At 40.1% G+C, this 25,661-nt stretch overlaps 1 protein-coding gene across 5 annotated transcripts in view; it reads left to right on the forward strand.

Moving 5' to 3' along the window:
- ATG10 (autophagy related 10) overlaps positions 1-21,503 on the forward strand; it is a 267,080-nt gene extending 245,577 nt beyond the window's left edge. For 4 of the 5 annotated variants that reach the window (XM_035014774.1, XM_035014775.1, XM_035014777.1 and 1 more), the window contains exons 6-7: positions 13,059-13,156; positions 13,776-20,137. In XM_035014774.1, the coding sequence (XP_034870665.1) occupies positions 13,059-13,156; positions 13,776-13,875 (198 nt within the window). In that variant the 3' untranslated portion in view covers positions 13,876-20,137. Of the gene's footprint in view, positions 1-13,058; positions 13,157-13,775; positions 20,138-21,297 lie in introns of those variants that run through there. The other variant, XM_035014773.1, reaches the window with a different exon arrangement.
- Positions 21,504-25,661: the final 4,158 nt, after the last annotated feature.

The following is a 25,661-nucleotide window of genomic DNA, read 5'->3' on the forward strand; positions in this document are numbered from 1 at the left end:
AGCTGATTCACCTCACTATTTTTTTTTTAAAGATTTTATTTATTTATTTGAGACAGAGAGAATGAGAGACAGAGAGCATGAGAGGGAGGAGGGTCAGAGGGAGAAGCAGACTCCCCGCCGAGCAGGGAGCCCGATGCGGGACTCGATCCCGGGACTCCAGGATCATGACCTGAGCCGAAGGCAGTCGCTTAACCAACTGAGCCACCCAGGCGCCCCTGATTCACCTCACTATTATACCCCAACATCCCCAGCTCCAAAATAGTGTCACTGTTTTAGTGAGTATCTCAGAAATAGACTTAGTAAGCCAAAAATTGTCACCATTATGTAATATAGTAGAAGGGGGGGAAAAAAAGAATTAATGCTTGGAAAGAACAAGCTCCCAGTTGTTTTCCTTTAAGACAAAAATAGAATAAATGTAATGCCTGCAAGTTGTTTCATGCTGAAGTGCTGCATTTAGTCCTTAGCAGGCTTGGCAATGGCAGGGAAAGACTCCGTTCTATTCTGGAATCTGGACATGGCTCTTAGCTCCATGATTTCTGAGTGCTGTGACCTTGGATAAGCTACCCCTCTGAGCAGTTTTCTAGAAGATGGGTGGAGGCTGAATGAGGGTTCTGTCTGGCTCTCCCAACACTTAGGGGTTTGACTAGAGAGAGACAAACTGAGAGTGTCCTCTATAGACGCCACCACCCATCAGGTATTTTTAAAAAATGGATGTTTCCACCAGAACAGAACATTTTAATAAAAACGTTGATATGGAACGTAACGAGGTTTTTAAACAGAGACTTAGAGTCCTTTTGTCTTCATTTAAATCTGTTTTATTTTTCTTTCTGTGACACTATATAAAAATCTCATCAATATACAAAATCATTCTGAACCTCAGATTTTCTCATTTTCTCTGGATGAGAGCTTTGATTAGCTTTTTACAAGTTCTTCATTAGTAATTGGCTTGCTCTTTTGTTTTTGTTTTTGGCTGTTGTCTCTAATAAGTTTCTGTTCTATCAAAGAATTCTTTGAGGATGGTCTGAAATATGCTATCCTGTGTTATGTTACAGAATATTACAATTTAATATTCTTTATAAAATGCAACCAACAAGTGCTATCGGGATTAAATGTTCATTTCTTCTTTTTGATGCTGGTGGCTGGGATGGGTTGTTCAGTCTTATCATCATGCCTGACCTAGTTGTGCAGCCATTCCTGTTTAATTAATAGACATTTACATAAGCTCTTTTTCCCCCAGCAAGCTTCATAATGGTCTTGTTGGTTATCTCCTTTCACCCTGTGAAGTATCAGCAGTGCTGTCTCTATTTTGCATATCAAAATACAGAGAGATTAAGTAATGTACAGCAAATGGATAACTGAAGAAGTTTGGGAACTCAGAATTCTGACATATTAATGGTGTTGCTTAAAGCAACAACCCATATAGAGTCTATAAATATATTCCAACTCTGCTTTCTAATCCAGGAGTTGGAGTTGGGACTGTCAGCAGCCCTTTGTAGATGTATGCAGGAGTGGGAGAATTAGTTTCTGGACTCCCTCTGGAGCCATGAAAGGAAAGTTTTTGTTAGCAGAGGAGCTGGTATCTAATAACTATTGCTGTGATGTTTGTAATTTTTAATAAAAATTCTAGGAAACCTGGTGGCTTCTGTGCAGCATGTGAATTTGAAGAACTCTCCTTTTTTTTTTTTTTTTTTTTTTAAATCTACCTTTCCAAACACCATTAGGGTTTTATTCCTAGTTAACTGGCCACAAAATATCAACAGGTGCAACTTGAGCAAAGGGTAGCTTCCCTGAGCTCCCCGTCTGTCCAAGAAACAGGAGAAACTTGCTGACCTCTCAGGGTACTTGGGCACGACTTTGATTTCTTTCCCACTTGAATCTGTTTTTAAATATTCTCTCACTGTCTTTGTAGCTGTTTCCTCACACACTCATTGGGGATAGATGTCTGTCCTGGGATATTTCTTTCCTCCCCCCATTTTTCCCTGTCTCTTTTCAAAACTATAAGAAAGGATTGCTTGTACTTCAAATACTGCTTCTTTGTCTTGTCTAGGTGTTGATTACTTCCAGAGAATTCTTTGGATCTTACAGGGATCGCTTCAGTTATTTAACGTCACCAACACAATAAACAAAAGTAGGCATTTTTGGGGCGCCTGGGTGGCTCAGTTGGGTAAGCGTCTGCCTTCGGATCGAGCCCTGCATCAGGCTCCCTACTCAGCGGGAAGCCTGCTTCTCCCTCTCCCACTCCCCCTGCTTGTGTTCCCTCTCTCACTCTTTCTTTAAAAAAAAAAAAAAAAAAAAGGCATTTTTCTTCTCTAACTTTACCAGACTTCTCAGTCTTACTTAAAAGATGGAAGTTTGTGTGTCCCTCACTTAGCTCCCTTCCCACTAAACTTGGAGTAATCTCTTTCTGTCTTAGAGCCTCCAGCCACAGGCTTCTCTCCCTCCGCCCCAAGTGCTGCCCGCTCTTTCAGGCCTAGATGGGATGAAGCGCCATGTCTTCGGGAAGTCTTTGCTGGCCCTCCTCCTGCCAGTCAGAACTGACCTCTCCTTTCTCTCAATTCCCATATTCCTGGATTGCTACCTTTTGAGTGGTACATAATCTGTCGTGTGTTATAGTGATTTCTGTAACCCTTGAATCTTGGATGCCTCATGAGCGTGGGGAGAGATGAGGAGTGGAGAGGAGATGTTCTATTCCATTTGACTCCAGGTCCCTCTGAGCTCATAAAAATATACACCCTGTATACAGTCTGGTGTTTCCAACTGCATTGCACTCAACAGAGTGTTATGGAAACCCCTCACGTTCCAACAAGCATTAGATTTGCAGGATGAAATAGTAGTTGAGGAGGCATCAGGATCTCACCATGAGTATCACTCCAGGGAACAAAGAGTCTTTCCATCCATGGGTCCTCAGGCCTGGGCTGCCTCTCATTTATCGGCGAGCTCATCTCTGGCCTCCAGCACTTGCAGGCCTGCCTCAGGATCCCCTGCATCTCACAGTGGGGAACATATTCTTTACTAGTGCCACTGAGATCCTTACAGTCTTCTCTGGAGTGGGAGGCCTCCTCATGTCTCTTCTCCAAATGATGAAAAGAAAAATCCCTCCCACAGAGGGTACCTCTCTGCCAGCTTTTCTGGTTTCTGCTCACAAGGCCCACTACTCCCCACCCCTCCACTCCCTCCAGCATCAGGTCAAATGAAATTTCTGTTCTCCCTAGGGATTTCTTCTTCCATTCTCTTCAGAAATCCTAAGTGGAGGGGAATGAGTGGTGAAAAACATATTTGACCTTTGGAATTCTCTCCCCTAGAGGTGCAAACCAGGACTTTGAGTATTGGGGGAGCAGCTGGATTGTAAACCTCAGGAGTTGAGATAATGGGATGTTCTTTTCTATCTTTCTAGTACCTAAAACTAGACTATAAACTCCATGAGAGCAGATTTTGCTTCTGTCTTGAGTATGCTTATATCTCCAGTGCCCAGAACAGTGCCTGGCATATAGAATTATGCTTCATAAATATTGCTTTGGGTAAATGAATGGGTGGTTGGATAGATAGATGGTTGAATGTTTAGCATGGAGTCTTACCCACAATAGGTATTCAGTGATATTTGTGAATGCATTAGTGAAAAACACATGAACTGATAGAGGAGTGAGTTAAGTAGAAAGTCATGAGTTTATTATATATTTTAGTAGTGTTTTTTAGTTTCTTAGTCGGGGTTACACACCTTAGGGGGATATTGTGGTGTGGCAGGGAGTAGGCTAACTCAGAGAATTAAAATATGCATCTTGGTACATCAATTTTTTTCAGTAGTAATATAGGATATTATTTTTTGTGTGGAAGCCAATATATAGATTTTAGAATGCATTGCATAGTTGTTGTTTTTTTTTAAAGATTCATTTATTTATTTGAGAGAGAGAGAGAGTGAGCAGGGGGAGGGGCAGAGGAAGAGAGAGAATCCTGAAGCAGGCTACCTGTTGAGCACAGAGCCCGATGCGATGTGGGGCTCAATCCCAGGACTCTGAGATCATGACCTAAGCCAAAATCAAGAGTTGGCCACTCAACCGACTGAGCCCCCCAGGTACCCCAGTTGGCATAAGTTTTTATATGGAGAGTTATTCCTGACCATGCCTTTAGACCCTCTCCTTTGTTCTTAGATGCACTTTGGAAGAAATATTTGGGAAAACAGATACTGAAGTTCTTATCTTATCTGGAGACTCATAAATGTACAAAAGATACTGTCCCTGGTTTTGTGACAAGGAGAGAAAATGTTTCTTTTCCTTTCACGTCCCCACAGCGGTATAGGGGGCCACTGGTGCATTCCACACAAATATCCCCCATTATTTTATTTTTATTTTTTTAAAGATTTTTATTTATTTATTTAACAGAGATAGAGAGCTGAAGTAGGCAGAGCGGCAGACAGAGGGAGAGGGAGAAGCAGGCTCCCCGCTGAGCAGGGAGCCCGATGCGGGGCTCGATCCCAGGACCCTGGGACCACGACCCGAGCCAAAGGCAGCTGCCCAACCGACTGAGCCACCCAGGCGCCCCTATCCCCCTTTATAAAACAGGCTGTGTATGCCGATAATTTACTTTGGCACAGTAGCATGTATTTGTCTATGCAGTAATTCCACTAATATTTATTGAGTGCCTACTAGGTGAAATGCACAGTTATGGATGCTGAGATTAAAATAGTAATCAGAATCCTTCCTCTCCCCTTGAGGAATTACAGTCTAGTAATGGAAGATTCCTGTAAACGGTCAATTACCTATGCAGAATGGTGTGGAATTAAACAGTAGGCTTAAGCAGGAGGTGCAGTGGGAACACAGAGGGAGGGCACCTGACGCAGGATTGGGGTAAAAGAAAGCTGAGATCTGTAGGAGAAATGGGCATTAATTAGTAGGTGAGAAAAGGCAGGAGGGTATTCCAGACAGAGAGAACCTCGTGTACAAAGGTTTAGAGGTAAGAAAAAATAGTGTTTTGGGGGGAACAGCAAGTAGTTACTGGTAAACTGTACATAAATATAAGTAAATATCTAGTTTTCTAATTCTGAATAGGATTTTTAAACATAAAAATGATAAAAGAAATAGAAAAAATACAGATTTAATTATCTAATACTACATTCCACATGAGCAAAATTTAAAGACAATTAACAATCTAGAAATTTAAAATATTTTGAATATTTCAGCATCTTTTATGGGAGCTGGTGTTATTTGTTTATAGAGCGCTCTATTACTAACATTTGAAGACTCACAGTGATGGCTGAGTGAATGAAAAGAATTAGTGTACTCAAAAGTTATGAAAGAGCTAATACCCATTAATAAGAAAACCCCTGCAAACCCTCACTAGACAAATAGTAAAGAAAACATGAGCAGATATTTTAACTTGGGAGTTATCTTTGGCTCTTTCTTTTTTCTTGTACAGCATATTGAATCCTTCAGCAAATCTCGTTGGCTCTCCTTTCAAAATAAATCTCAAACCTGACCATTCTCCCCCACCCACAGTACTATCACCGAGTACAGGCCACCATCCTATCTGAGCTACTACACCACCTCCTACCTGCTCTTCTGCTTCTCCTTCTCCAGTATCAAGACTAATACTTGAAACTGTAAATCAGAGTATGTCACTTTCTTCAAAATCTCCCCAAAGTCTCTCCATCACACTCAGAATAAAACTCCCAACCTTTTCCGTGTCTTGCAAGGTGCTCCATGATCTTACCTTCTGGTTATCCCTCCAGTCTTCCTTTTGCCACTATTACCCTTCATTCCAACCGGCCACCTTGGTCTTCATACTGTTTTTTGAACACTCCAAGCACCCTCCCTCAGGAGGATCTTAAGGTCTTTGTCCTTGTTGTTCCCAAACTGAAAATACTCATTTCCCAAAGAATTACATGGCTTGCTTATTACTTGGTCAGCTCTCTGCTCAAGTGTTACCTCTGGCAAAGAAGCCTTCCCTCACCAACTTGCCGAAAATAGCATGCCTCCCCATCATTCTCTATATATTAAAATTTTTTTCCTCTTACCCATTGGACCCTTTCTGCCTTACTCTATATAAAGCATGTAAAAAGAATAAAAGATGTAGACCCAGAAAATTCCTAATTCCTGAACATGTGAGTATGGAGTTGGAATCCCTCTTCTTCCCTCCCTATCCCCAGGCATCAGAAAAAAGCCTATCTAAACTTCTCTGGAAGGACACATTTATAATCCTAGGCCTCAAAGAATTACTGTATTTATAGTTCTACTAGGTCACAATTTAAAAAATACAGAATTTATAACAAGCCACTAAAAGGGAAAGCTAGCAAAAACAACAAACTATAGTATCAGATACTCAAATTCATATGTTAAAATTTTTTGGTGCAAAAATACAAAATAAATATGTTGACTGTAATTCTTAAAATAGAAGAAAATACTGACAGTATAATTCAGGAAGAAAAGACTATCAAAAATGATCAGGTAAATTTAATAAACAATCAAATAGAACTTTTGAAAGGAGAGCATCTAATTAGAAAGCCTAAACTAAAAAGCAATAAATATAAAGGAAGCATTAATGTGTTAGAAGAAGACTCTGAAGAAATTATACACATTGTAGCAAAAATTGAAAGATGATAAATATAACAGGTTAAGAGACATTACAGAGGGAGAAGGACAAAGATGTGTCTAATAGGAATTCCAGAAGGAGGAGCTGGAGGGAATAAAACAATTAATATTCAAAAAGCTGATGCTGAGAATTTTCCAGGATTGCTGAAAGGACTCTGATATTCAGATTCAGGAAGCTTAGTGAATCCAAGCAGGATAAATGAAAAGGAATCCACACATGGACACACTATAGTAAAACATCAAAGGGAGAGAGAAGATCTTAAAAGAAGTGACAATGTGGGTGCCTGGGTTAAATGTCTGCCTTTGGCTCAGGTCATGGATCCCAGGGTCCTGGGATCGAGTCCCGCATCAGGCTCCCTGCTCAACGGGGAGTCTGCTTCTCCCTCCACCTCTCCCCCCTCATGATCTCTCTCTCTCTCTCACTCACTCTCTCTCAAATAAATAAATAAATAAATAATCTTAAAAAAAAAGTGACAATGTGACCGATAGTTCACTTCCAAACAGACAAAAATGGAAGCCAGGAGAAAATGGGATAATATATTCAAAGTGTTGAGAGAATATGATTATATCCTAAAATTTTATATCTACAAAAACTTATTTTTCAAAAATGAGGGCAAAGATAAAGCATTAACAATATGGGACATTTACTACCTACAGATCTTCACTAAGGGGTGTTCTGAGGGACATATTTCAATGATAAAGAAAATGATCCCAGAATGAATACCCTAGATACAGGGAAAAAATTGGTAAGCAAAAAGAATAGTCAAATGTGAGTAAATCTCAAACACTGAGTTCAAAACATTAATAATATCTAATTTATGGGATTAAAAAACAAAAGATACAACTGAAATACTGGACAACAGTAGAACAGAAATCAGGAAGGAGTGATCAGAGTTAAACATCCCAGGGTACTTGAATTATTTGGGAAAAAGGCAAATATACTGACTAACTATATTTTATTAAGTAAAATGTTTACTTAAAGATTGTGGGATAATTTCAAATTCATAAAAAAGAGAAAACAATGAGAAAATAATTTGAGCCTACACTCAATCCAAAGGAAAGCAAGAGGAGGAAAAATGAAAAGCAAAAGAAACATTAGAAATAGAATAAGTAAAAAGTTTAAAATAAGAGGTGGCTGGGTGGCTCAGTTGGTAAAGCATCTGACTCTCGATTTCAGCTCAGGTCATGATCTCGGGGTTATGAGATCCAGCTGTGTGTCGGGCTCTGCACTGAGCATGGAGCCTGTTTCAGATTCTCTCCCTCTCTCTCTGCAGCTCCCCCCACCAGTGCACTCTGCCCCTCCCCGTTCCTGCACATGTGTGCGTGTGCGCTCTCTCTAAAAAAAAAAAGTCTAAAATAAGATGGAAGAAATTAAATTATACCAATGATCACAAAGCCTATAAATGAACTAAACACTCCATTTAAGAGATAGATTAAAAAAGTGGATTTCTTAAAAACCTGTCAGTGTTATTTTTATAGAAAACATATCAAACATGAGGATACACATTGAACGGCAAATAATTTTTTAAATGCATAAGGTAAATAGAAATTTGGTGTGGCTATATTTTTATCAAAAGTCCTTTTTTGGGGAGCAGAAAGCATAATCAAAGATAAGTATGATCACTTTGTATTAAAGTTTCAGTTCCTAGGAAAATATATGCATTTAAATAAAGCAGCTTCAGGATATATAAAGCAAAAATTGACAAACTACAAGCAGAAATGGACAGATCAGCTATTATAGGGGAGATTTGAACTTCTCTTGGAAATTCATAGATCAAGCAGATAGGAGTCTAGAAAATGTGGACAACACAATTACCCAGCTTGATCTAGTGACACATGGAGAGCGCTGTAGCCAACAACTCAAGATTCCATATTCTTTATACATATTCTTAAGCACCCATGGAACATTTAAAAACTAAGAACAACAGGGGCGCCTGGGTGGCTCAGTTGGTTAAGCGACTGCCTTCGGCTCAGGTCATGATCCTGGAGTCCCGGGATCGAGTCCCGCATCGGGCTCCCTGCTCAGCAGGGAGCCTGCTTCTGCCTCTGACCCTCCCCCTCTCATGTGCTCTCTCTCTCTCTCTCATTCTCTCTGTCTCAAATAAATAAATAAAATCTGTAAAAAAAAAAAAAACTAAGAACAACAAAATAAATCCAAACAAAATATATGTAGGGAAAAAATAGAAATAAGCACAGAAATCTGTAAAACAGAAGACAAAGAAACTTCGTGAACACCAACAAAAAACATATGGCCGGGAGTGGCGTGTAGTAGCCACCGATAAACATCTATCTGTTCGATGAATAAAAAGCAATAGAAAACTACATGTGTGTACATGAAAAAGTTTGAAATTCACCAAATAGTGATTAATTCTGAGTTGGGCAGTTTTAGGTTATCCTGCGTTTACTCTTTGTTCTTTTCTGTATTTTCTGAGCTCTCTGTATGTATTGCCCTTATAATTTTATGAAAACACATTATTTAAAAATAAAAACAAATAGATTTTTGAAGAGATGGGCTAGAGAGGATTAAACGTCCTTGCTGCCACCTCTGGTCAGTGGGGTGAGGCGGTGCAGTGTAAGACGAATTTGGAGGTGCTTCACCCCTCACTACATGGGTGACTTTAAACATAATCCCTTTGAACCCATTCTCCAAAATGGCAAAAAGAAAGCCTTCCTCAAAGAATTATTCGGATAGGTGACCCCGTGCAAAGCACTTAGTACAGCGTCTCATACCGTAGCTGTTCGATAGCCCTGTTCCTTTCCCTGCTTGAGGAAGCAGGCTTAGGGAAATATCCCTCTCCATTTCTAAGGAATGTACCCTGAGTGCAAGGCAAATTTGATCAGTCTGGAATATGAAACTGGATGAAAGCTTAGTATGTGAAATTATATTTGTGCCCTCCTGGAGAGCCAGGAAAATTAAGACACGAACCAAGAAATTCATCCCCTTTATTAGATGTAAGAATGAAGGTGCAGTATTATCATTTCCTTGTGATAGTCATATCTAATAGTTCTGAAACCAATTCACAGTTTTCATGTCAGACTTATTTTATGAGACATTTAACCATTGCTAAATTAAATTTCATAGGAGAATGTGCCTATATAACTCCTCTGGAGTTACAGAGATAGAAATCGGACCCATCATTTCTATTTTCACAGAAAACTATTTAGCAGAACTTTGCTCCAGTAGAAGTGTTTATTGAGTTGTAAGCCTAACACAGTTCATTGGCTGCATGTATTTCCACACTGACATTTTTCTCAGTGCAGATTTGCATCAGTTCATTAGTACTGACAGCAGATGGTAGCACTTTCACACAAATTTACCTTCTGAATTGATCTAAGAAATGTCACTAAAAAGATCCTGACAGTTTTGATGTTCTTCCATTTCTGAAAATGGTATGTTAAACAAATAAGGTGTAGGATTTTAGATTTTTTTGAACTCCAGCACATAATTCCTAAACCAAAAATGAAAGACGGCTTTCATCTCTGATTCTGGCTGTCTGAAGCCTGAGCCTTAAAAAATCCAGATAGCATGAGCCTAAAAAAATCTCCATTGTAGAAAAATGGCTTTTGGAGAATATTATCCAGATTGATTGTCTACACTAATCAGATGGCTCAAATTATTTGTAAATTCTCTACTTTGCTTTGAATACAAATTGCTTGGCTTGCAGAAGTAGTGGATTGAACGTGACCGAAAACATAGTATTGGCTCAGGTCATAAGGCTAACTTTGAATTCTGTCACTTCCGCAGAATTAAGATATCCCTAAGATTAACCCCATTTTAAAACTACGGATCCTTTTGGCTTTAGTTAGGGTTAAGTCATTATAAAATTATCGGGCAAGAAGACTTAATATTTGCTAAGTGAATGAATGCGGGTGTATGTGAATTCTAATCACATTGGGGAAACTTTTTATTTTTCTACATTAAATAATCATTATTATATTTATTATAACTCTGTATTCAGTAGTCTTACAAATTTAGAAACAAGGATTTTGGGGTATTTTAAAAATTAATTTTCCATCTGTATTTGAAAAGTAATTAATGGTTTGGTTAATTTGCCACAACTAAGAGAAGCTGTTATATTTGAGAAAGCATTGGGTGTTGGCCATATACAGTTTAACCATGGAGGTGATTATGGATGTTTTTGACACATTGCTAGAAGAGTGGTCATGATTAACAACATACTTAAGGGATTTATTTAACAAGAAGAAGGAGCTTTTGGGTTCCAAGTGCTCTCAAAATCAAGGGGCCCTTTTTATTTTATTCATGGCACTTACTGTTATTTGGATTATCTTGTTTCTTTATTTGTTCTGTGTATTTATTGGCTGTCTCTTGCACTGGCATGTAAGTTCCATGGGATCAGGGACTTTATCTCTGAGAAACAGTGATCTCTATTACTATACCCAGAACTGTTCCTGGCAGACATGTAAGAGATGATCAATAGATATATGTTGAATTAATAAGCACTGGTTTAAGGCAGGTAAGAGGAGCCAGAATTAAGCTGGACAGGAAGACTTGCCTTAGGCATAACACATTTGGTTTGTGACCCTAGGGTCGGCTTAGGGATAAGCGGGAGGGGGTAGGGAAAGAGGAGGAAAGAGGGAGCCCAGGCTCTGCTGTAAGAGTCAGGCCACCGGGCAGACTCTGGAGGTGGCACTTGGGAGACATACACCAACCCACACCCAGTGAATACCTCAACCCTCATCACATATATGCATCCCCAAATCTCCACACCCAGTGTCTCCAATACACAGTGGAGGTGCCTCCAATTTCCTGTGAGTAGGTTTGTGCACATTCACACAGACGTGAGTGTTTTGGGGTTCGAGGCTAGAGTTAGCAGCAACAACCACACATAATTCTTTCCAGGGATGCTCTGAGTTCAGCTCCTCCTTGGACCGGCTGAGAAGAGGAGAAGAAGCCAAGAGAAGTTAGGCCCCTAGTCCAAATCCAGCCAACAGGCTTGTTTTATTTGGCCCAGTCTATGTGTTTTTTTTTTTTTTTAAGTGCCAAAATTTAAATTTAGGAAGTTTTACATAAAAATCTGGATTCCTAGGCTATTTTGACAAACGGGAAGACCTGGCACACGGAACCTGCATTCCCACATGGCACAATTGGCTGGAGCAGAGTAGCAATCATAGTCTTGGCTGGGAGCACCCTCTGGTCCCCCATAGTCCCTGTCACTGCTGGTGTATTCAACTGACCTTGCTTCTTCAGGTCACCTGCACAATCTCTGTAGGTATTTGTCTTAGATTGCTTGGGAAGCTATAACAAAATACCACGGACTGGGTAGTTTATAGACAACAGAAATGTATTTCTCTCAATTCTGAAGTCTGAGCTCAAGGTGCCAGTCTTTCTCATGAGGGCCCCCTTTCAGGTCACACCCTTCTTGTTGCGACCTCATGTGGCAGAAAGGGGTGAGCTAGCATTTGGAGGTCTCTTTTATAAGGTCCTAAATCTCATTCCTGAGGGCTCTACCCTCCTGACCTAATCACCTCCCAAAGATCCCACCTCCTATAAGACCATCACCTTGAGCATTAGAATTTCAACATACGAATTTGGGGAGATACAAACATTTAGACCATAGCAGTATTTGCAGTTGCAGTCTTTGGCATAATGGCGAATCCACAATGTAAACGATCAATAAATTTATTGTCAATAATTGCTTTTGCGTCAGTACAATTTGTGCGAGGTCACTCCCTACAGGAAACCTCCTAGGGCTCCCCATTGTTTGACAAATGATGTGCATCTCCCTACCCTGGCAGTGAGCTGACCTGTATTTCTATGCAGTCATTCTCTTATAAAGGCAGTGGAGTTCCCGCGAATGGGCTTTTGACTTCCAGAAACAGCCCTATAAGCTTGGGAAAGACAGAAGGATAGAAACAGATAAACAGAGGAACTCAGGAAGAAAAGAGACAGACAGACAGACAGAAGTACAACAATTTAAATAATTCAGGCCATTCTCCGGCTCGTCCCCCTGCCATTCTACCCATCGAACGTGTGCCTCTTGGCACTGCAGTCAAGCTCGAAACAATCAACATGGTGGCCAAGTTTCTGCAAAAAAGTGTGCGAAAGATTTTGATCCCCTTGCAAAGAGGTGAATGAAATACGTTGTTCAAATGGTCAGGCTTTTGGGCTTCGCAGACATCCCCGAGGAAAAACTGGGGAATAATTATAAGCCAAAGGGAAACACCAGTTGACAACGAATTCGAGGGAACTGATAAAATTGATCTATAGTTTGTATCGTGTAAACAAAACCGTGTGCCCGCCTCTCCTTGATTGTACTACTTTATCAGTTCGTAACTCCTTCTCTCCAGCTTTTTCTCATGTTTGGATTATGAATTATATTTCAAAACTGAAAGTGATCTGTATCTTAATTTAGTAACTTGGAATTTAAAACAAACTTTTAACAAACCAGATTGTGTGTTTTAACTTTTTCAAAGTAATTCACACTGGCAATCCCGGACCAACTCTGATTTTTACAGGAGCATCCAATACTTGGGCAACCCTTTTTTGTACTTCATCCCTGCAAGACGAATGAATTCATGACTCCTGTATTAAAGAATTCTCAAAAAATCAATAGGTAAGAAACATCATCAAGATACATTGGCTTTTACTCTTATTTTAAAAATGTAAATGTTTTTATGTGACTCTAAGAGCTAAGCTAAAAAGGAAATATTGTTTGTAATAATAGTAATGGCTAACAGTTATTGATTTTTACTGTGCTAGGCACAGTTCTAAGTATTTTAGATATATTAATATATTGGATTTTTATAACACCCCATGAGCTAAGTTCCATTATTTTACCCAGTTTACAGAGGAGAAAGCTAAAGCACAGAGAGGTTAAATAACTTGGCCAAGTTCACACAACTTGTTCAGTGGTAGACCTGGGATTTGAACCTGGGCATTTTCGCCTAAGAGCCATGCTCTTAACCACTACACTCTGCTAATGCCGTAAATTTTAAGTGTCAAACTGGAATCATCAAGAGGAGTCAGGAGCCTTAATGCCTTGACTCCCCCATTAACTACCTCAGTCTCTTTGGACCTCAAGTCCTTGTCAGGCAATGGAGCTGACATTTGGAAATGCTGGGATTCCATGTGGTGGGCACACACCTTTGAAGGCAGCTCGTCTCTTCTGTTGGTAGTGATTTTCTACCACTCATCCAACATTAGAATTGCCTGTATTTTCACTTGTTTCCTAGGAGTGTCAATTATATCACATCATGGCTGAGCGTTGTAGGGCCAGTTGTTGGGCTAAATCTACCTCTGAGTTATGCCAGAACAGCCTCTCAGGATGAATGAAATGTCACTTGACAAGGTAAAAAGGAAAGCCTGCACTGAATGTTTTGCTATTATAAAGATCCTGTTGTCTCTGTTGCACTTGGGGTCCCTACTGGCCCCATCAAATATTAAGTCTTCTTTCATCTTTAATAGACTGAATATGAACTGTTTGTTTAGGTTTCCAACCAACCAGTGCCCAAACATTTGGGAAGCATTGGACTTTGCTGTAATAACACTCACCCAACTACAGGAGTAGATGACTTTATTTCAGAATTGTTATTCTTGAAATAAGTCTTTACTGTTCAGTTAACCTTCTTTTATTCTCTTAGCTTTTGTTTTGTTCTTGTTCTTCACTTTCTTCTATTAAGCCAAAGACCTAGAAATTGTGGCATGAAGAACACCAAAAGTGTACCTGGCCAGTCCTGGTTTTAATAGGACAAATACCGTGCAATAGTTCAACTCACCAAGATTTTGACATGGATTTATTTTTCCATTGGAAGCAAATGTCTACAGTAACTGCTATGCTGTATTCCTCATCTGGAAGAATTGTTGGTTTGGAGTTGCTTGCTTTGTTTTTCATTTTATCTTGCCAGGGGCTGAAACTAAGATAAAAATGTAATTGTCTCTTTAAAGAATCTAGATTAGTGTCTATCGATGAGTAATGTACTTTAGGGTCACCTGAGGATCTTTTATGACTGCAAGTGCTGGGGTCCACCTCCTGCAACAGCCTCTCTGGGATAGTTCTGACACACCTGCTTCTGGAGAACCTCTGGTCTGGATGTACCTTTAGTGTGGTATTTATTTGTTTTGTTTTGGTCTCCCAATAGGCCTTTTCCAATTCTGTGTATTGCTCCAACAAGCTGGACTTACTTTCTAACATTTGTCTGGGCATTGCCCTGAACCTCCTGGTTGTTAAGAATATCCAGGAGACATGTGTTCACGAGGCAGGCCACTCGGAGGAAGCGGTCAGGGAGAAGGGATTATCGGCTGGCCAATTACAGAAGACTGTGCCTGCACTTTCAGTCTGTAGGTTCGGGGCTGAGCTCTCACACACGAAGCAGAAGTAGAGAATGGGTTAATTCAAACTGCTAGAAAAGCTAAAAGTAAATTTTAAAATGCTGAGCTGCACATATTCATGCTGGGATGAGAGCCTGCTTACATGCTTGCTGGGCATTTTGGTATTTACCACTTAACATCTTTTCAACTTCTGCAGGGATTTCCCCCCGCCCCTCCCAATGTAAACACAGATTTCTCAGCAAGTCATTTCTCAGACCATGTCATTTCTAGAGTAAAAAAAAAACTAAATAAATTATAATAATGTATCATCTGGATGATGTACTTGTCTGGAAATAATAGTTATCCTTTGCTAACAGATTCTGAGATGATAGTAGTCAATCACTGTAGGGACAGTGTGTAGGTTTTTTTGTTGGTGTTGGTGTTGTTTTTAAATTAATTTTTTCTTTCTCTGATTGATGAAGACCTTAAAATTCATCAGTAGCAAGAAAAAGTCCTGAAAAACTCTTATAGGTTCTAGAGACCTCCCTCCCCAGATAGATCCCTCTCCTCAGGCCGCTCTGTTTCTTTTCAGAATATTTTGCATTTAAAAAAATCACACATTTAATTTTTGGTTGATAAAAATTTCCATTTTTAAGAATGCAGCTATATAACAGACTGTTATCCCAACAGTTATAAAACATTAGAAAATATTTTGTTTTCTCAAAGTAACAGTTCTTACTCTGCAATACAAGGATTTCCCCTCCGGGTTTCTTCTCCAGTTAATATAATGCAGAACCCCTTCAATCAGAAATAAGGCTGGTTAAAGCTGCTTCCAGCCAATATCCTAAACTCTGCTTTTGTGTAGCCTTGGAAAACTTACTTCACCTCTTTGGTCCTTGGCTGTGTGATTTGTGAGAACAATTGCAATTCTCGGGTCTGTGAAAGCGAAGCATAGAGATCTAGACTGTGAGTTTGGTTACCTGCTAGCTGTGTGACTTGGGCTAATTTTCCTAATCTTCTTTAGTCTTTTACCATTTCTATGTTTAAAGAGTCCCTTAATATCCACCCCCCTTACCTAACCAGATCAGGGAGGAGATCAAAATGGTAAGTCAACCTGAATGTGCTTCATAACCTGCACAATGCCATATGGAGAAAGAGGCGTGAGGGATAATTGGCCCCAGCTCCTGCCCAGCGCCAGCACACCGTCTCCCTCCCACCACATTTCAGGCCTGATTCCTCCCAACACGCATGGGCCCCACATCCTTCTCTGACTGTTGTTCATGCTGGCCCCCACCTGGAAATGCTTCCTTCTCCATCTCTCAACTCAATTCCCAACCTACTCTATAAAATTCACTCTTACAAAGCCATCTCTGACCACCACAGCCACCACTGGTCAGCCTGTCCTTTCATTACGTACTATACTTAATCATATTAGCATTTCATTGTCTCCCTTTCACTCTGATTTCTTCCTCTCCTTGATGATGGATAATAAGTACTGACCCACTTTTTTTTTTTGGTATGTTGTAAGGTGGCATGCGCAGAATAGTTGCTGTCTGTCCCTTGGAAGTGATGGAGGGAAGTAAGGCTCTCAGTCCAGGGATTCGAGTCTGTGGGCGAGAGGCTGTGTTGACCATTTGGTACTAGCTTACAGACCAGGAGCTAAAAAAACAAAACTAACCATTCTCCTAACACAGATGTATTAGAACAAAGAGGAAAAAAGGATGTTAAAACTGGGTTTTTGCATCCATTTTTCCTGATAATAGGTATAGTTCTTCATGCTCTCAAGATATGAGGAAATGGAGGTCTGCATTGTCACAACCAGCTCTTACATAATTCAGAGAGCTGATATTCCAGTCAGTTGGGTTTTTAATTTTTTTTATGATTAAAATATGAGAGGAAGAATATGCAAATATTCACTCCACCAGATACCTATTGAGTTCCTCTTATATGCTGAGCCCGAGGCTAGCTGCCAGGGATGGTAAGTGGAAAGACATGACCCTGACTCATAAGAATGCCCAGTCCAGTGGAAAGACAGACAAGAAGATTCAGGGACAGAAGGATGTATGCTGTGGCAAAGGTGTGCAAAGGAAGCACCCGGGAAGATTTGTAGAAGAGGAATGTGAGTGGAGCTGTGAAAACCTTAGGAGTTAGCCAGGTTAAGAATGCAGGAAAGACCTTGAAAATGCATAGGGAAGTGGTCAAGAGTGAGGCTGGCTAGCAGGACTGGGGCCAGGTCTGGAGATCGATTGCCACACTGAGAATTTGTATTTGGTCTAAAAACCAGAAAGAGCCACAGAGGGAATTCAGGTAGAGGAGGTGAAGTGATCACATTTGCATTTTAGAAAGATCCTATATTTTTAAAATGACTATTGCATATAACTACTCACACATACACTGTCAATTTTTTCACCAGCAGGTTCTGGCCCACAGGCTTTAGAAGTTAGGAGTGCAGAAAGGGCTGGGAGTATGCCAAGGACATTTTTCAATTTTTGCCCAGGGCCTTCCAAAACAAAACTTTCCAGTGTCCTGAAAAGCCTGCGTCCTGGCTGTGTTACCTGGGGCAAGTCACTCCACCTCTCTGAGCCGCTCTTTCCTAATGTATTAAATAGAAGGAAGTGTATTAAATCAAGTAAAATCCAGTTTTTAGTTTATGACCTCTCTCTCTATATATATATATGTTTAAGAAATAGAATATGTCTGGGAAATGCTCCCTGTGTGTCTTCTTTACTCTCACACTACACACACAACACTTCTGACTCTAGATGTGTGGGTTTTTCCCATAACAAACAATTCTGCAGTACCAGCTGGGGTCCAACAATTTAGTTCTAACACTATCAATCTGGAGTTAGGATCAAAGCCTGTAAGTTAAGACCTAAGTCCCACAAGACTGCCCCACTTTAAGACCCCAGTCACAAGTCCCAGGTTATCACCTGTGTTTCTAACTGACCAACTATGAACCAGGATTACCATGACCCCCTCCTTGCATTGATTAATTTGCTAGAATGGCTCATAGCATTTAGGGAAACACTTATGTTTACCGGTTTATTATATAACAAGGGATATGATAAAGAATACAGATGAATACCCAGATGAAGAGCTACATAGGGCAAGAGCCAGAGGGTCCCAAGAACAGGAGCTTCTGTCCCCATGGAGTTGGGATGTACCACCCTCCTGGCATATAGATGTGTTCACCAGCCCAGAAGCTCTCTGAACCTCGGACTTTGGGGATTTTATGGAAGTGTAATCACATAGGCATGAATGGTCATTAACTCTACTTCTAGCCCCTCCTCCCCCTTCCTGGAGGATGGGGGACAGGGCTGAAAGTCCCAAGCTTCTAATCAGAGCTAGGTCTTTCTGGTGACTAGCCCCTATTCTGAAGCTATTCAAGAGCCTACCAAGAGTCACCTGCTTAGAACAAAAGACACTCCCATCACCCAGGAAATTTCAAGGGATTTAGGAGCTCTGTGTCAGGAACCAGAATCAAAGGCCAGGTATTAGAAGAGATGCTCCTCATGCTCTTATCACTTAGGAAATTAGAAAGTTTTTAGGAGCTCTGTACCAGGAATGCAGAGAGCAGAGACCAACATGTGTATGTTCTATTATTTTACAAATACATGGGGGAAAAGCACATAATAAGGATATTATTGTTTTCTGACACTTTGGTTTCAGATATATATATATATATATATATATAATCTGTTTATATGGGTGTGTACGTATTTGCACATGTGCATACTAGGTGGTGATGTAAATATATTTCTAACTCCAGGGAACAGGGATTTGAAAACTGATGGACAAATAATCTCCCTTCCAATTCTGAGACCCTTTGAATCTCCCCCCTCCCCCCTTATACTGCTGGCCAGTAAGTTGCTGAGGGTTGTTCTAGAAGGTTATAGGCAGCACTTAACTACTATTGTGCCCATGGCACTGAGATACTTAAATATACACGTAGGTCCTTTTATAGGGCTTGTCTGTAAAAGTGCCTTCACATTTTTATCCTTAAATGCTGTGGTGTTCTTTCAAGCAGTACTGTAACGTAAAGTCCTTGCTTTTAACTTTTGTATTGTCAGTAGCAACACCTAGTGGTAAAAGAGCCCAATTGCAAGTATCCTGTTTTCTAGACTATTAAAACTGAAAGTGATTTTAGAGATCACCAAGTCCCATTTGTAAATTATTAAAAACAAACTGGAAACTCACATTTTTTTCTTTACACTGAAATATACTTTACATGAGAATAAATAAAGCCTCTGGTTGCATTATGATTTCTTGGATTTCTTTGAAGCTTTTCAAATACCCAGAAATCACGGTTACAACTGAGGCAAAAAATTAAGCATACCCTGATAGGTTAAACTGGAAATCATAGTTCAGGATATGTACAGCCTTTGGTGCATTGTTATTTACACCTGCATGCCAGATCTTCAGGATTTAGCATGATGCCTGGCACGTGGTGATACTCAGTAAATCTTTGTGGAATGTTTGTATATGTGGCTGAAGACTGAGCACAGGGAAAGATCTCATGATCTTTCTGCAGGCACCAGGCACTGGACCTGCTTTCCTCTTTGAGAACTGTGACCCACTCTTTCTTTGAGAAGACTTCTGTTCCCTGACAGAGCGGTGGAGTGGGAGGTGGTCTCCTCTACCCCCTTCTTCAATAGATTCAGAGAGAATAGCCAGGCCCTTACTTGCTTATTAATAGGGAAATGGCTAAATCAAACGTAACGCTGTATGGCAGTTAAGGGGAATGAATTCAGTCTCCAAATAGGAAGTTCTCATAAATAGATTGTTGAGTTAAAACAGAAACTAGATGATAAATATGCATGCAACTTAACACTATTTATATAAAAAATACACCAGTATCACACATTTTCTATAGTACATATACAGTATATGTATGTGAAAACATTAAAAATGATCTAGAAGGACACACCAAATTTGTAAGAGAGGTTATCTCAGAGAGTGGAGAGTGGGAACTTGGATTGGAAGAAATCAAAGATGTTGGCTCTTTTTGTAATGCTACATTTATCTAGCTGAAGACTGTGAAACTAAAATTCATTTTTAGAAAAGATTTTAGTCCTCATAGATAACTTGGAAGCCACAGAAACATTTGAAGGAGAAAATTTTAAATGTGCTTAAGCGTAAATCACCCATGGATAACTGCAGTTAAATTTTTGATGTATTTCTTCATACTAGTTTAAACATATTTAATTACGATCATTCCATATATGGTTTTACATTATGATTTTTCCCACTTTAACATTGTATTGGCAGCATTTTCCCTTGTCATGTGGTTCTTTGAAAAAACAACTTAAAATGACTAGTAATCTTCTATATCAAAATGTCCCAACTAATTCTCCTGTTGTTAGACTTTTAGGTGGTTTCTAATTCTTCACTCTTTAATTAGTATACATTCACTGAGCACTCAACCTCTTATGTGGTCAGGACCTGTGCTAGGGAGATAGTGGTCCGTAAGGTAGATATAGCCCCTCTCTGAGAGAGCTTTCAGAATGTAATGCAGTGAGGGCGCCTGGGTGGCTCAGTTGGTTAAGCGACTGCCTTCGGCTCAGGTCATGATCCTGGAGTCCCTGGATCGAGTCCCGCATCGGGCTCCCTGCTCGGCAGGGAGTCTGCTTCTCCCTCTGACCCTCCTCCCCCTCATGCTCTCTGTCTCTCATTCTCTCTGTCTCAAATAAATAAATAAAATCTTTAAAAAAAAAAAAAAAAAAAAAAGAATGTAATGCAGTGAGAAATGTGTGCAGAAACAGTTGCTCACATTTGGTTTCTTTAGGTTATACTGTTACTAAGGGAATGAACAGATCAAAGGATACAGAGTGTCTTAAGACCTCTTACTCATGTTGCTAAATTGTTCACCAGTAAGGCTATAGGGATTTATATTCACAGCAGTAGTCTGTATTTTACCATTTCCTAAAATCTTTGAAAATAATTTTATTTTCCTTTGCTTTTATTACGGAATTGATCATTTTTCTCTTCATGTCTTGGTAAAATTTGCATGGATTCTCACCTTTGTTTCTTCCCAATATCTATGCATTTCTCAGTGCTGCTGGAGTTAGTTTTCCAGCTTCTTTATTGTCCATTTTATTGCCCCAAATCTCTGTTTTTTCCGTATCAGAGCAGACCATCCATATATTGTTCTATTACAACCAGAAAGCATAGAATTAAACAAATAACAATTATAATTAACAATCTAATTTAAAAAACAATATTACGGAAAATCTTATACCTACTCAAAAGTAAGCAATATAATGAACCCTCACATACTTACACATCAGAATCTGTAATTACCAAGATTTTTGCCATATTTACTTCACTTAACCTTAACTTATATTTGCATAAATATTTTAAAGAAAATTGCAGACATTATGCCATTTGTTTTTACAGGTACATACTAAATATTTTTCATTTGATCTATTCTGACAAGTTTTACTTCAGTGTTAGATGTTAAAGCATCTTTGGGTTCTTGTCCTCTGCTGCTTCTCCTGAGGTGGAGCTTTACACCCTCTTTCGGATTATGCCTTTGCCAGTGACACTGAGGAATTTTCCTCTAAAATGGCCCACTCTTGAACCCTCTTACACTGTTGGTGGGAACGCAAGCTGGTGCAGCCACTCTGGAAAACAGTATGGAGGTTCCTCAAGAAGATAAAAATAGAGCTACCCTACAACCCAGCAATTGCACTACTGGGTATTTACCCCAAAGATACAAATGTAGTGATCTGAAGGGGCACATGCACCCCAATGTTTATAGCAGCAATGTCCACAATAGCCAAATTGTGGAAACAGCCGAGATGTCCATTGACAGATGAATGGATAAAGAAGATGTGGTTCATATATACAATGGAATATTACTCAGCCATCAGAAAAGATGAATACCTACCATTTACATCAACATGGATGGAATCGGAGAGTATTATGCTGAGCGAAAGAAGTCAATCACACGCACACAAATATGCAGGCACACATGCATGCATATTATGTCACAGGCAAGAAAAAGAAGAGTATAGTGGCAGAAAAAAAAAACCTACCTAATTATAACACTAAAAAATGTATAAAATACTGAAAGGACAAAATCAATTATTGCATATAGAATTAAAAGGGTTGGAAAATAAAACTGGGAACCTAAAGAGGGGGAAAGTTGTCCTACTTACCTGCAAATGTACACAAAACAGCACCTGAAGCTGTCAAACTATATAGAAAAAAGTATAAAGACTTACAGTAAACATGGATAAATTCACAAAGCTGATGGGGCAAAATGATATGACAAGACAATCTATTTCATATCACTGTTTCCAAAGCAGGTGTTAATGGACAAAGCATGTTTCAACATGTTTCTCTCAACTTTTCTCAGCTGTGATTGAAATGAAATATTATTTAAAATGTGGTTTCCTGGGGCGCCTGGGTGGCTCAGTCGTTAAGTGTCTGCCTTCGGCTCAGGTCATGATCCCGGGGTCCTGGGATTGAGCCCCGCATTGGGCTCCCTGCTCAGCGGGAAGCCTGCTTCTCCCTCTCCCACTCCCCCTGCTTGTGTTTCCTCTCTCATGTGTCTCTCTCTGTCAAATAAATAAATAAAATCTTTAAAAAAATAAAATGTAGTTTCCTTTGCCCACTATTGTAGATTTAAACATTGGCTGATTGGTAAAAGAGGTAAGGAAGCATAATGTTTTCGTTAGCATCTAAACTTATTTGAAAATTTGGGTATGTTCAATCTTTTTTTTAAAGGAAATCTTTTTTTTTTTTTTTTTTTAGATTTTGTCTATTTGACACAGAGGGAGAGATAGCACAAGCAGGGGGAGCAGCAGGCAGAGGGAGAGGGAGAAGCAGGCTCTCCACTGAGCAAGGAGCCCAACATGGGGCTCGATCCCAGGACCCTGGGATCATGACCTGAGCCGAAGGCAGCCGCTTAACCGACTGAGCCACCCAGGCGCCCCGGGTATATTCAATGTGTTCTGCACTTTATCCCAGCCAAGTAACTTGACCTTTTGTTGTTTCTAATGAACCACAGCAAATGAGATTTTAGAAAGCTAGACTTAAAAAAAAAGAAACAAAAACTACTCATTGTGAGTAGGTTAAAGAACATTCATGTCAATAACTTATTACCACAAATAATCAAGCAGATCACTGGTAAGGACCTGTGGAAGGTACTTCTCTGGAAGCTGTGAAGGGGTGATCTGGGGCCATGATTTCCTCCTCTCCCTCCTGAGAGAGCAGCTCTCCTTGGCACTCGAATTGCTGTTTGAAAGCTTTAGGTTGTCTGGGAAGCAGAATGTGTTACAGGAAGGGATCTTGATGGTGCTCATTATGTCTGACTAAAGGTCCAAGGTTTTCTGTGTGTGAGGGGCCCCCTGATTTTTGAAGATACACACCACATATTAAAGGCTTGAGTGACAACCTGAATGAGGCGGTGACTGTGCTTATGCAGATTTGGAAATGTTATCTGTGGCTCATGAGTCCCTTCAAATGTGTCACTCTAAAAATGACTTTCTTGGGGCACCTGGGTGGCTCAGTCGTTAAGCATCTGCCTTCAGCTCAGGTCATGATCTCAGGGTCCTGGGATCAAGCACATCAGGCTCCCTGCTTGCGAGTCTGCTTCTCCCTCTGCCTGCCGCTCCCCCTGCTATGCTCTCTCTCTCTTTCAAATAAATAAATAAAATCTTTAAAAAAATAAATAAAAATGACTTTCTCCTATGAGACAATTTATGCCCCCAAACATACAATTTTAATGTTTTAATGCTTTGGTCTAGAACCCCTGTGGGTCATGTTTTCATGATAATAAAGTTTAAAATCCACTTTTCTTCCTCACATACTAACAAACATAGTAACATCACTTTACCAAATAATGTGGACAGGAATTGTGCTAGAAACTAAGAATGCTCAGTACAACCTGCCAAGACAATCCCCCAACTATAATGTCATAAGAACTGTGAGCTAATACTTGAATGAGCCATTTAAACAGATTTTATAGGCTAAAATAAAGATTTTACAAGCCACTGTTAGTGAAAAATTTATAGTAATATGGTAATTTATGATCTTGGCCTCTTTTCTTGACTGTGCAAAAGCCAAGAGAAACGTTAGCTGCTTGGACAACCTTGAAACAGACTCCAGGAGTGTTATCCACAGCATGACCATTATGACCAAATCCTGCCACCAGACAAAGGAAATTCATGTATTTTGTAACAGGACCATTTGTTCCCTTACTTTTGAGATTAGAAAGTTCTTTATGTACTTTTGATACAAGTCTGTTGTTGATATATGATTTGCAAATATTTTTGTCTGGTCTGTGGTTTGTATTTTCATCCTCTTAAGATCTTTCAGAGTAAAATTTTTAAAAAGTCCAATATATACTTTTGTGTGTGTGTGTGTGTGGAATGTACTTTTGGTGTATTGTTTAAAAGCTCTTCACCTAACTGTTAAGTCATGACTCAGTTTTCTTCTACAAGTTTTATAGCTTTACATTTTATTCAGATACTGTGATCCATTTTGAATTAATTTTTTGTATAAGGTGTGAGATTTAGGTTGAGGTCCATCCTTTTTTGCAAATGAAAGTTGATACTATTTATTGTAAAAACTATGCTTCCTCCATTGAATTGCTTTTGTATCTGTCAAAAATCAGTTGGTCTTACCTGTATTGTCTATTTATGGATTCTATTTTATTGATCTGTGTCTGTCCCTCCTTCAATACCACACCTTCTCGTGTGTAGCTACAAATTAAGTCTTAAAACCAAGTTTTGTGATTCCTCCACCCTTTATTCTTCATATTCAGTATTGTTTTAGCTATTCTAGTTCCTTTGCCTTTTCATATTTTAGAATTAGCTTTTCTTTTTTTTTTTTTTTTTTAAGACTTTATCTGAAAGAGAGTGCCAGAGAGCACACAAGCAGGGGAGTTATCAGAGGGAGAGTGAGAAGCAGGCTCCCCGCTGTGCAAGGAGCCCAATGTGGGACTCCATGCTAGGACCCTGGTATCATGACCTGAGCTGAAGGCAGATGCTTAATCAACTGAGCCACCCAGGCGCCCCTAGCTTTTCTATTTCAATAGGAAAAAAACCATCTGCTGGGATTTTGCTTATATTTTGCAGCCAGGTGTCTCATTTCTCTGACCCTACAGCCTCCATGTGCAGTTGGGCACAGTGCAGGGCTGGGCACACACTTCATGCTGGAATCCGGATCCAAGAAGGGACAGCTTCTGTCACAAGGTGGTGGGGGATGGGGGCAGAATGAGCTATAAGGAGGCAGATTCGTTTCAAAAACTTCGGGGTTTGGGGCATCTGAGGTGGATTTGTGTCAATCTGTCAGTCACTTAGCTATAGGACAGGCATCCAGGGTACACCCAGCAGACAAGTGTGAGCCACTGTCACAGGTCTTAACTCCCAAGTGTGTTGTTCTCTACAGGTTTGGCTGAGGTCTCAATAGGGAAGAAACAGGATACTGTAGAGGAGTGGGTGGGTGTTGGTGCCACCCCATCCTTTAGCTCTGCCTTCTACCCCCTGCATGGCCAGGCAGCACCTCCTAGCTCCCTGCACTGCAGCTGACTCACTGCTGACCCCTGGGGATGGAATCCTGTGGCCCTTGGTGGCCTCTTGTGGTTCAGGCCCTGGGGGGAGGAGGGGGTAGTGTGAGACCCAGAGATCTACTGGGTTGGGTTAGCTATGGCCATCCGAAAGCATCTGGTCAGCCTTTGAGAATGACTTAACCAATACCTGTTCAACTACATACACTACTAAGCCCTGGAATAGAAACCAAGGAACAGCCCATCTTATCACCAGCATAAATTATCAAATTAACATGTACCATTTTGGCTCAGT

The sequence above is a fragment of the Mirounga leonina genome, unplaced genomic scaffold (genome assembly GCF_011800145.1).
Source record: "Mirounga leonina isolate KUSES-001 unplaced genomic scaffold, KU_Mleo_1.0 Mir_168, whole genome shotgun sequence".
In the NCBI taxonomy this organism is placed as follows: Eukaryota; Metazoa; Chordata; class Mammalia; order Carnivora; family Phocidae; genus Mirounga; species Mirounga leonina.